General features: G+C 36.9%; 1 protein-coding gene across 1 annotated transcript in view; it reads right to left on the bottom strand.

Moving 5' to 3' along the window:
* Positions 1–13,451, bottom strand: part of SPAG17 (sperm associated antigen 17) — a 111,012-nt gene that overhangs the window by 45,634 nt on the left and 51,927 nt on the right. Inside the window, exons 18-24 of the mRNA XM_087756878.1 lie at positions 12,086–12,240; positions 7,629–7,708; positions 5,759–5,853; positions 4,198–4,434; positions 2,878–2,989; positions 2,179–2,307; positions 1,545–1,658 (exon numbers count right to left, since the gene is read on the bottom strand). Of these exons, the coding sequence (XP_087613004.1) occupies positions 1,545–1,658; positions 2,179–2,307; positions 2,878–2,989; positions 4,198–4,434; positions 5,759–5,853; positions 7,629–7,708; positions 12,086–12,240 (922 nt within the window). The remainder of the gene's footprint in view (positions 1–1,544; positions 1,659–2,178; positions 2,308–2,877; positions 2,990–4,197; positions 4,435–5,758; positions 5,854–7,628; positions 7,709–12,085; positions 12,241–13,451) is intronic.

Below are 13,451 nucleotides of genomic sequence, written 5' to 3'. Positions count from 1 at the left end.
GAAAGCCCTGCAGGTGCTCAAGCAGTGCCAGATTCACAAAGCCATGAGGAGCTTACTTCTAAGTCTGGTTGTAAGGTGGTCTGAAGTTAGATTTTGGTCATGCTAGAAAAAACAACTAATAATTCAAAACAGAAATGAATATTAACATTTAACCAATAATTGAAAAAGATGCATAAAGATGGCAAACGGCCTGAGAACCTTTTGTCATCTTAGCTTCCCTAAAAGGAGAATGGAAGACAGAAAATGAGAAAAAAAACAATAAGAAAAATGAGAAAAAAAAACAATAAGAAAAATGAGAATTAGAGAGGTTCCAGAAAATTATTTTAGTAATGCAGGGAAAATGAGTAATTTGCACCCAATTTAACCAATCAGTGGAGAGAAACCACAGATTACATGGCATACCTTTCTACTTTAGGGATGGATGACATATGTGAGAAAAGTCTAAACCAGAATATTCCTGGTTAGAATTTTTCAGAGCACTTACGATACAAACACCCACAAAGGGAATTAGGCATAAGCAAGTGATTGTAGAAAAACTGCAAACAATCAAAAGAATGCCCATCACCAGTGCTGCACTAAAGCTCAACATGGCAAGGATTATTCTAATGTAGAATAGGATGCTTACGGTAGATGTGAAACAGCCTGACCATCACAGCTGACATGTAGATGTTTAATTAGACATCTCTCTTTTATGCCAAAACACAACTTTACTCAGTCCACTACATTGTGGATGCTCTCTTGGCCCAAGTTTAAAAAGTCCTCTTTTAGTAAATAATTTGTAAAATGTATTTGAATATTAAACACTGAGTGTATAGTTGAATGGTTTACCACAGTCCACACAAAGATGCATTCAATTAAATGTTTTCATATTTTAAGAGCTGAAAAATGCTGGGATTATTTTCTGATTAGAGGAAGGTTTCACTTTTATACGTATAATGGTTTCAGTGGCCTTTCAAATGTAATGGAAACAAAAAGCTCTTGGTAAAAGCAGACGCTATTTTCACCGTGGTTTTGTGAAGCAATTGCTTCCAGTCGGTGAATGTGTTTATTGAAAGACTGAGAGAAATGCCCCATTATATCTGCACAACTGTAACCTAAAGTCCAACTCCTAATGTAAAATGAAAGTTCCATAATCACCTATATAAGTTTAGAAAAATATTATTTCTTGGAAAACCAAGAAGACTCCTCAGCAAATCACATTTTCTTTGGCTCAAATTAATTGGCTGATTTTGCTGGGCTACTTAATAACAATACTTGCAAGTTTCTCCCTGCACTGCTCTGTTTTCACAGTAAGTATAAAAGCACAGAGACCTCCCTCCATTTTGAAATTTGAATCACTGAATATTCTTGACAATGTAATCTCACCTCAAGCCTTGCTGAAAATTCCCCACCATGTAGTAACAGCTGCTGAGAAAGGCAGAATTGCATGCAACAAATTATTGGGTTAAGGAGTATATGAAGGGGAAAAAAAAAAACCCAAGAAAAAAAAAAAAAAGAATTCCCCCTATGGTTCTCAAATATCCTCTTCTATTTGCTTACTTTACCTGCTGTCTTCCCTGTAGGTCCGTAATAGCTCAGGGACAGCTGGATTCCATTTTCCAAGGTGGCTGAAAAAGATCCAAACTTGCTCACAGCTTTCTTTTGATTTTTCGAATTTCCTTTAAAAAAAATTTGAATGCATTTTAAAGATAGCAACGCATACCAGAACCACCCGACCTGCAAACCAATGACTGGTGTGAACAGTGGCACCTTAATGTGGACGACTAACCTGTAAAATAGATTAATATAGAACAGGGAAAACTTTATCATTCCACACATAGGGTAGTATATAACAGTCAGTTTTGTGTAATATAGCTTTGATTTTTCATCTAGAAAGTGCATTCTAATTAAATTAAAATTCTTTAAGGAATGGTGACTCTTTTCATTTATTTCCTTGCTTTGGAAAAGAGACTGGTTTGCATCTGTTGACCTGTACTGTGCTTCTACATCTCGGTAAGATCTTTCTACACAGTGCTTAAGTCAGCCAGCTGGATTTTTACTTCTATTTACAGAACACTGATCTTATGTACCCTCTGCCATTCGTAGGAATTTATTTTATGTTAGCTGATAAGGTTTGCATCCAATTACTAAATATCTCAAACTATTAATTCTTTATATAAACGATGTCAATCCACTAACCTGAACTAATTTTCTGTTCTTCATCAATTTCTTGCACTTCCATTTCTTTTACATTTTTCTTGGGGTCTGTGATATGAATGAAGAAATTGTGGTTGTCTTTTATCACTTTCACCTTTACCAAAGTTAGGTCTGCAAAGCAACAGGATACTATTACTGCTCCCACCAGGCTTCAGAACTGCCCCGTGCCAAAAAAACCCCAAAACAAACCACCCTGCACCTAACAACTATAAAGCACACAAAAAAGAAAATTGCTCAGAAGTGGACTGAATTGCTTAGCAGTAGACCAAGACGACAAAATCAAGGTTACCTGAGTTTAGACTAAATATTCAAAAACTTCCTGACCATTAGATCTGAGAGGCTGCAGAATAACCCCGTTGCTTAGATATATTGAATTTGACTGGACAAATTATTGGAACATGCAGTCTTGGAATACCACACATTGGTTGCCATTGAACAGATAAATATGAACTAATTTTTCTCCATTTCTAATTTTCTGGTACTTTATTTATCAATTATTAGCATACTCCAGGAAAATGTAAACATTAGTAGCGATAGAGGCTAATATGGAATTACATAGTACTCTCAATATCTTTAACTGAATTTCTACCACTGAGACACGAAAAAGCATTTATGGACCAAGAAACTATGCCATCAGTTAGTAACTGAGTCAAAGCAACGCATAAAGAATTAAAGAATCACCTTTTACAAACTCTATCTTCTCTACTTGAATCTGTCCTCCATCAGATGGGAAAAGATACTGATTGGTTCCTGATACTTGAATGAGATCCTCCCCTGTATTGTAGCCAAGAAACTGGAAAAACACATTTTAGATTATGCGTAAGTGTTAAGGCAGAAGCCATGAAAGGGCAAATAAAGGACATCAGCAGGATCCCACTGTTCTGGTCAACATTTTTGCTTAGATATTTAACTAATGTAATAATGACTTTAGCAAATACATAGCATGTTATTCTCGTATCCAAATAATTTCTCAGTTACTAATTGCAGTAACTTGTTACACATGAGAGCAGAATCTGGTCCTTCAGTGGTATGGAGCCATCATGGAAACTGAAGAGTAGCAAGTAGACTGGTAGCCTAACATACATTTGGAAGGTAAGAAAAATTCTGGCCAAGTACAAAACGACAAGGTACAATGCCATGGGATCAGATAAAGGGCAGATAAAGATTCAGCTTTCCACCCTCTAGGTTTTGGAATTTGGACACTGTAAATCTGATTCTTAGATTGCTGTGCCTTCCAAAGAGCCACAAATTGGCAAAAACGAGGTGAGTGTACTCAAGTAAGTTCAGACTGAAATGTTATATCTCTCTGAATCTGAAGTCTGTATTCAAGCACGTTTAGACTAAAATATATTGACCTACACAAGTTTTGAATGGAAGGCTTAGACTCCACAAATATGAAGTGGTGCAAACTGCCTAAAAACCATTTGAACACAACTAGTGAAGAGTTCCCTCTGTAAGAAATATTCCTCTGTTAATATATCAGGCAGAATAGCTTGTATTAGGGCACTCCAAGAGCATGAATTTTGAAACAGGAAATGGAAGAAATGGTGAACTCCGTTTACTTGATTTCCAATGTGGACAGCCAAGACTTCAACTAGGTCTAGTAGTCCCTGCATATGGAAGCTGGAACAGGTCTTTATGTTCCCCTTCCCTACTCTCTCCCATGAAAATCACATTTTCAGGAAAAATTCATCTCATAAATATATTTTCCACGGGCACAAAACCATGATCAACTTATCTTTGTGTTCATGTCACATACACTAAAAACCATCCAAGTTAATTAAATAGTTGTGTGTAGAATAATCTTAAACATCAGAAACTGCTTTCCAAAACTTTTAGGAAAGGATCTGCTGCTAAAATGATGGAGTTAAACAAGACCTACTTAGGCTTAATTTGCCCTGAACTCCAATTTCACAACAGATAATAGCTTTACTGTGATCTCAACTCTCTCTCTCTATAGGTAGCACTTCCCTAACATGGTGTAGTAATACACCTCCTTACCTTATAAACTTTCTCAGAATGTGGTTCTGGGATGCTAGGATCCTCATGAAGTTCAGGAGCTTTTGCTGGCTCATCTTCAAACTTCTCCTTGGAAGATTTCTTATTGGAACCTTTACTTTCTTCACGTATTAGCTCCTGTCCTTTCTTTTGGGATCCTCCCAAATTTTCTTTTTTTCCATTTTTTACTTCCTTAAATTGTTCTTCCTCTAGTAATCGGTCCTGCTCCGCCTTCCAAGCCTACATTAAATGTTAGGAATTCAAATGACTGGTTCTCTTTGCGTTACAAGATATTTCATATGTGCACGCTGAAAAGACTATAAGTAAACAAACTCAAAGGAACAATATTCTAAGTCACTCACATGTTTTCCAAACACGTCTACAGTTTTACAATATTACGCACTGTATTTTGCATAAAATTACTGACTCATTCAATCCACAGGATCAGTCATTTTTGACCACAGGAGACGTACCAGATGATTACTTGTATCTTACACATTCAGTCATAAAAGAATTATTTTGTTGTGCACTTTTCTGCAACGCTTATCACCAAATCAGAATGCATCACTGGTATTAGTTTATTCCCAAAAATGCAACTGTGAGATAAAATTATTTTATTGTTTTACAGAAAGAGGAATGAGGTATCAATGCCAGAATTATCAACTTATATGAGGAAGACAACAAGAAACGTCCAAGATTCTCCAGAGTATTTAGGGCTTTGTAGCATTTTATATTCTAAGCATATCAAAGCACAAGCATTTCTGTGGAAGAAACGGGAAGTATTCACAATTACAAGTTAGGCATCAGCTGTACTTGAGCTGTGCCAGCTCAAGTTGAGTACCTGGGAACTGGTTAGCGCCATTTCATAGCTACATTGCAATATCGGTACTTAATGTACAGAGCATTACGCGCTGTAAGAAAGATGAGACGTACTATGGCTGTAAGGAGTCAAAAAAAAAAAAAAAGCAGGGGAGTACAACATCAATTAAGCTAGATTTGTACAGAGTAATGGACAGTACCAGTGCTAAGACTTAAAAAATGTGTGCTTAACTTCTACCTCAGCCAGAAACTTACTGTGTGAACCTAGGCAAGTCAATTCATCTATAGTGCATGACCATGGTCTACGTCTGTAAAATAGGATCCTCTGACATAAGGCAACTCTGAGGTACCATTACATTCCTCAACTTCAAAGAGATGTACATAGTGAAAGCAGGAGTTGGGTACATAAGCACTTCCATGAATCTGGATCTTATGTTTTCATAGCTTTATAACCAGAAACCTTCAATGAGAAGTAGGATATTATCCATAACTCTCATTACCTAGTTCTGCAATTATAAATTGCTTTTGGAATGTCTAGTCTAACTCCAGTCTTCCCTTAAGCAAATAACATAACTGAATCAATTAGGAATAAATTAAAGAAAACAAGAAATAAAGTATACAAGAAACAGTCAAGAACAGAAAAACTAAGAGGACTGAGTCAAATCTACATAAGAATGAAGGCTTATCTTCCTGGGAAAGCAGTGTTATTTAGTCCATTTCAGAAACATACATATTTTTGCCTCACCTTTAGAGAGCCTTCTCTGATAAAGGGACTTTTTTCATTGTCGCATTGAGACTCTGGAATAGTCTCTGTTATGCTCTCAGGTTCTGACGTGCTGCCTTTGAGAAATGAAAGGGGAATAAATGAGGTTATAAATATATGAAAATGGAGTAATTTTTAAAAAATGGGAAAATAAAAATAAAAAGAAGTGCAAGTAAATAAAAAAATATGTATTTGTAAAAGTATAAAAGTAGAAAAAATGTTAAATATTTTTAGAGATAAAAATAGAAAGACTGTTCAGGTTAGAAGAAACTTATCTGACAACTAGTATTACTTGACAGTCATAACTGGGGACCACATATGCTAAACAATATATCAACATATTTAAAGACTCAATCTCTGCTTCTTGCTATTGAAGGCCTTGCTCCTGCAACAAGACTTTTTTTTTTAATGCAGATTAAGCAATACTGAATAAACAATAAGCAGTATTTGTTATTTTTGCTACTACCACTGTTCCAGAATTCAGATCCAGTGCTTTAATCAGCTCACCAAATGCCAGAACAAGCTCAATACCAGAATGATAGATATTACAACCTTTCCAGTCAAAAAAAGTGAATAAATGCTGTCATGAACCTTCAAACTTTCACTAAAGAAACACTTACCATATGCCCTGTTTACTATTAGGACTTTACAGCCTCTACCACTCATGAAAAGAGTATTTCTCTAGGTGTGTGGTTTTATATCATGCTTGGACACCCAATATTTACCCCACTAGAAAAGATAAATTAAACTACACTATCCAAAACTTCTACTTAAATTACTTTGCATTAAACAGTAAAAATTACAGTGTGGGTTACAGCACTGCCAGCGAAATTGAAATCACCTAAATACACTGTTGCCCATCTGCACGTCCCAGGCTAGAGGTAATTATCTTCTTTCAGCAAGCGAACTTCTCTACAATTCATATCTGTCATGAGGGACCAGATAGGGCAAGACTCAGTCTAGCTCCTGTGACAGCTAGATAGGCACAAGTTAAGATTTAGAAGTCATAACTGTCCTTTCATGTTCCAAACTACAATCAGACGTGTTAATTGGGCTGAGGAATAACATTCCTATTTTTGTAAATGCTAATTACTAGTACTAGAAGGTTTCAAAGTGCATGCTCAAAGAAGGTGAACAAAGCAAAGGCTAAATATCAACAAATCATTGTTAATACCATTTAAATACATAAATAGAAAATTTGGACAAAAGTTCTCTTTTGTCAAAATGGGTTTCCAGATTTTGCTGTCTGCTCAACAGTTACTGCTTACAATTTTCACCATCCAAAATGTTGCTTGTGATTAAAGTTTGCTCTGCAGTCTAGTCAACTCCGGATTCCAATTTTAGCTTCTAGCCCACCGCTTCTGACTTCCAGCTTTTATCCTGCCCTTTTAAAAAGGAATTTTCCTGAACCATATTGCCAACTTTAACTACTGCTCATCTCTTCATATGTTCAGTCATCTAAACAGAGATGCATATTTGTATGCAATCCTTAAAGTAATTCCATTAAATAAACATGGCTATTGTAAACGTAAATTGACATTAAAGGTCTTGGTTTTCAGAACAGAGGATGATGCAGAATATTTAAGCATATATATTTAATTCATTTCAAAACATATTTAGGTCTATACAGATGACAAAACAAGGCTACCCTATGAAAAAATACATGCGATTCTGCTCTGGACAACTTTTGGTCTCAGCACTCAACATGAAAAATGAATTTTCTAGGATAAAACAAAAAGATGCCTACTTTTAGCTTTCTTAGGGAAAGCAGTTTTTTTGACAGCACATGCAGACAACTCAAAAGGTCTTTCTGCTATGGCATTTTCCAGTTTAAGAGACTCTATTTCCTTACCCGTTTTCTCTTCTTGGTATTTGACTTCTTCCTCTTTCACCCAGTCTTCAATTGAGTTGGCCACCAGCTCAAGATAGTTCCTGAAAAGTACAACATTCCTCTATTTACCATAATACAGTTTTCACTAATATGATTTCAGGTCAAACAAGATCACTTGGCTTCTCAGTTTCTTATACAAATATTATTCTATAACCTTTGAGAGAATGCTTGCGTTTGACAGAGTTTTGCTCGGTTTTTACAGGAGCTGATACTTTTGCCTGGCTGCTATTTGCTCAATATATCTTACTGTTTTACCACCAGGATAACTTATTTTCTTAGTTGCTCTTGATTTATATTGTCTTTTAGAATACGCTTCATTTGTTTGTTCAGCAGCTGAGGAGGTGTTATTCTATTTAATTTCTAGCTCTTCTTTATCAGTGTGACAAGCAAGGTGCTTGGAAATTGCCATCCAAATCCAGATTAGAGAATCAGCGCACAGTAGCCTAGCATAAATTAAGAATATTCACAACTAGCAGTTGAAGCGAACCCCGAATGACAAACTGATCCAGAGTTTGCAGCTGGTATCGGTAGTTGCATTGTCTCATCTTCCAAAGGTGCCTGAAATGACTGCCAAAATAGTTCATTGTGAACAACTGCTTCCAAGGTAGGATGAAGCCTGGAAGTCTTATACGCAGTTACCACTCAACCCCTTGTTTGGAGCGTTACCCTAATTCTTTACAGTTCTTCACATGTGCAAAACTAAAGGGGGCTTTTAAAGAACACGCAAGATTCACTTGTAGCATCTTCACAATGTTTTGCATTTATAAGTTCAAGATGATTCAATTGTACTCAAAAGCTCCGTATGCATTACAGTTTTTGTTTGTGAACACGTAGGCGGCACAACCAATTCTTGACCTTGTGACAGTTTTAAAGTTCTTATTGCAGCATTACATTGTATATCCAAGAGAATTAGGCTATCTACACAGACTAGAGATGTATACGCTTCATGTACAGGTTAAAGATACACAAGTCTCTCCCAGCTCCTGCAATGTGCGTGGAGCCTGCTTTGGGAAACTTGCATGGAGAAACTGTTGATCATATACTCAGTAGGAACAAGGTGACTCTGGTTGTATCTGAAGAAAAGCGCACAAGCTATAAAAACAAAGGTGTTGAAAACAAAAGGCAAAGCTAGGCTGGAACCTAGAGTTGCCAGTACTGGAATAACTTGAAGATGAATATATGTTATAAATAAAAAAGAGATTATTCGCATGGAAAATATTTTAGGGCAATGAAACAGTCATTCAAAGTCAAAAATACACATTCTATTAATATGTATTCTGATGTCACTACTGCCAATGTCTGACTCAGAATCATTTCTCAGAAAGGATTATTCTTTTCCAGTAACTTGTGTAATGTGTTTACTATGAAACAGTAAACAAATGTCATTAAGATTAACTTTGAGCAAAAGAATAGTTTTCATGATGTCTGAATTCATTTGGCTTCCTGTTAGAGTGGTCACTTATCCTAACCAGAGTCGAAATGTTTTATACACACATATCACTGCAGGTACGCGTGTATCCCCTTAGTCAGTAGCATCCATTGGATTCATGGGCAGCCTCCTGCTGCCTACCCTTTGAACAGCACAATTCCTGAATTTTCGGACGTTCTACATGAACTATGGGACCTGACTAGGATCTCCAGAGGCAAAAGTTGCTGCAACATGAGAGATTTCATTTCCCCCTTGCATGAGAATTCGCTGTACCAGGACCCACTGTAACCAACTGATCAGCAGGTAAGAGAAGTATATTCCAGACAGCAAATACGGAACAACCCTACAAAGTGGGTCTGTGGTCTGTAAGATGTCACAATAAAGAAGTAACAAGTAAACACAGGTAGAGAACTAACAGAGAGATAGTCAAGCACAGCATCTGTTGTGTATTTGTAACTGTGGTGAAAGTGTGACTCTTAAATATATCCCCCAAATTAGAATGATAGTAATTTTAATGAAAGGAAAATCAATAAATTGTTACTAAACTCATCAGGAGGCAGTTATTTCATACAAAGGTAAAAACCAGTAATAACACTGCTTAATTAATAAGTAGGGTTTAGTGCCCGTTTCTGGCAACTCGGCAGGATCTGGAAGCTGCTGCAGGCAACAGCTTGAAGCACTCCAGGTATTTAAAGACCGTCTTCCAGAGGAGTGTTATGTTGCTTGGAAACATACACTAGCAAGTATTTATGATGCTTTGTCTGGAAATCTGAAATGATCTTTAGCAAAAAGGTTGAATAAGGTCAGAAGTCGTGCTGATTATTTTGCAGAGAAAAAGCAAGTATATTTGCCACATAACAGATCCAAGTGAGAGCCCATAGCTCTTCAAAGATATTAAATAGCATACCTAGCAGTGACATAGAAATATTCAATGAAACAACAGCAAAGTCAAACCTTCTTGTTAGCTTTCATGCCAGTTTCTTTAGGAACTCCTTGCTGCTTTGAAACAGAAGCCGAAGAAGCATCAATGAAAAAAGATGGCATGCCCCAAGCAGAAGCTATCTTCAGTGCCTAAGCCTTGTTTCCAGTGTATATGGAAGAGTAAGACGGAGGAAGCATAGAGCTATTCCATCCTCAACTGAATTATAATGCATCTACCAGAAAACATGCTTCATTCCTCCTTTGGATGCAAAATTAGCAACTTTTCTTTTGCAGGTATCAAGAGCTCTTCCCATTTTTCAGCTGGCCTTGAATTGACTATTTCAATGCCCTTTCAAGGCGACCAGCCAAATTGTTCTAGGACCCCAGAGATGAAGAGTTGTTGTTTCAAGGATAAATGCTTCCTGAGGAGGTCTGGTTCCTCACTATCTGCTCCTACAGACAACACAACAATATGCCATTGGGATGAGGTGTTACTCAGTGTACGTCAACACCAAGTGACACGTTAGATGTACAGGGTACGTGACCTGGTCTCCAGTGTCTGTTCCAAAAGAGTAGGGGTCTCCTATGGGTCTCATGTCATATGTGTCAGACCTGTGCAGACATCTCAGAAACACCAAGCAGCTAAGCTAGCACCAGGTGTTTATGTTTAAGCAACTTGAATCAGGCCTTTAATGTCCAGTGCCCCAAAGAAGATTAAGAATAGCTGGCAAAGTAAACAGCTCCGGGTTCCAATATACTTCTGTGTAACAGACTTCGAGATCACTGATCCTCTGCCTGAGTCTATCTTGAATGCAAGACCCAGGTTTACCTGAACACACCATCTTTCACTATCTTTTGGGGAAGATTTCAGCTGTTATATACATGCAAAAAAAATTGATTGACCAGACATTTAGTGGATTTGCCCAACAACCACAAAACAGCCAGCATTTTCTCCAAGAAACTTTGTGTTTCTGCTGGTAAATCTCTTCTGGCTCTGGTCCAGTCACTGCTAATCACAACAGCCTCTTTTCATGGAAAAGAATTTAAGTCCAAGTGCCTGGAGAGCTGAGATAGACTCACACAGAGTTCCCTGACTGAGAGCAAAGATACAATACAAAATAGGTCTTCAGGAAGGCATACATTGCCTATTTAGCATTCAAACCTGCTCAAATATATAGGTACCAACAACAGTTGCTACCAAAAGATTCCCATATTCTGATAAATGAGGCACCGCACTTAGAAAGGGATGCCTGCAGACAAGTTGGTTGCTGCCCATTGGATAATTTGCTTGGAATTCTATTTGATAAATCAAATCTAATTAATCCATAAAGCACCAGAGCGACATGGTTAAAGACAGCTCAGCTGTCTCTCCATGGCATTGTAGCTTCTTTACATATCAGTACATGGACACATATTCTATTTTTGGTCAATTATTTGGAATAGTAGTTGGACCCACATCATTTATATAGCTGTTTCAGTGCAAAAATGTATTCCAAAATGAACAGGTCCACAGACAAAAGCTATAATAGTGGACACATCAGCTACTTGCATACCTCTAACTTGTAAGCTGATAGTGGCAAGGAATTAAGAAGAACGTGGTATTCTGTTAAAAAATTATTCTAATATTAATAAATGGCTTCTAGCTTTTCTTGAAAAATTTTCCCAGTGACGCTTGCCTAATTTATGTACACATAGTTGAAAAACCTGACAATTATATTCTTGGACAGAATTTTCTTTTTAACCTCCCTCACCTGAAGTATCCTCAATGTAGTTTTCTTGATATGGATATCCCTAATATGACTTTGCGTGTATGTGTGCATTATATGTATTTTTATAGTTTGTGATAAGGAATCACATAACAGTTACCGCACAGTTCTCCTCACTCAGAAACGCTTTGTCTCAATTCAATTCTTTTGATATAGCACTGTTTTCCACCTGCGTGACTTGCTTTCTCATAAATGTGTTACATCATAGTATCTCTTAATTTCAAAGCTTTGCCCCAAGCATAGCCATGCAAGCTTTAATTGAAAACGACTGTGAACAAGACATGAAAGATAAAATCAATTACCTGAATCCAACATTAGAGTGCAATGCAACATCCCAAGTCTCTTGGCACAAACGATACTGATTCATAGGATTGTGAAGAACCATTAGCAAAGAGTTATCTTGGGTACGATAAAAGGAATCAATGCATCTGTATTCTTGGGACGCAGTATGAAGAACCTGAAAAAGAAAGGAAGGAAGGTACCTCCTCTCTGCAGACAACAGCATACGTACAGATGCTACACAGCACGGCTTTTAGCAAAAGGTGCTTCAGAACTTCACTTTCCTACAAGATGTACGCAAAGCATTTAGAGTCCAGCAATCTGAAGTGTTCAGGCAGGCGGAAATTGCAACTCCACCGCTATTCATATTGAGAAGGGGCAGTCACTATGCTCCACCTTCTGAGACTGACCATGAATGAAAAAGTTCAGCTATATAATAAACAAATTTAATATTTAAATACTTAAATTTCAAGTATTTAAATAATTAACTAGTAAATAAAAGCAGAACCATCATACACCATGTAAAAAGAAAACAAATTTACTTTTTTTTTAGCTCAAGTTTACTTGATATTCAATTTGCTATACTATGACCTGTACATCTCTGAGATTTACTGTGTTCTACATTATTCTACTCTGTTCTGTATTGCCCCATCATTTTCAATGTTTACATTGCCTGCAGCCTGAAACTTATTTTATAGTTATAGCTAGAAGAAAGCCTTCTTTGAAACTATTATTTTACCTCAGTTGCATAGTTCTGTAAAAACTGAAATAACCCCCGATCAAAAAATATTCGCTTTAAACATGAAAACCTTAGTATCAGCTGGTATAAAAATTACGTGCAGATGTGACATGTAGTGTGAAGAAATATGGAAGTATTCTTACAAAATGTTATTTTCTGTTGCAGTTATTTTTCATCAGCACCTTTTGATTAGATTCATTAATTATTGACAGTTGAGTTAGTACTCGCTATTTATGTTGCATAAGAAGGAATTCCCCAGGTACTGAAACGTATGACCAGACTTTAAAGTTGTGATGCTAAAGTGGTGCTGAAAAAGTCCAAGCAGCCTTTCCTTCACCCACGTATAGCATGTGTCGGGGATCAAATAAGAATTGCAGCATATGAAGCTCAAGGCAGCACAGGAACTAATAATCCACTCCTCCCAAGAGGATGCCTACCCACTTAAGCCATCTACACTTCAACTTATCTTTCACATTTGTCGTTCTGTCTTTCTGCAAGATGAGTTTTAGTCTTTAGCTTGCAAGGTTTCTATAAATGAAGCTTGTAGCCCTGAGAAGGTGAAGTACCATTGCAACAAAATTTTCTATTTGCCCATAAAGCATATACTGCATAGGTATTTGAAAAGTATGCTTTCACATACATTGCACTAA

This window comes from Nipponia nippon, unplaced genomic scaffold (genome assembly GCF_047370975.1).
Source record: "Nipponia nippon isolate SJK-2023a ecotype South Korea unplaced genomic scaffold, ASM4737097v1 scaffold_2, whole genome shotgun sequence".
NCBI lineage: Eukaryota > Metazoa > Chordata > Aves > Pelecaniformes > Threskiornithidae > Nipponia > Nipponia nippon.
This window is presented reverse-complemented; position numbering and strand designations above follow the sequence as displayed.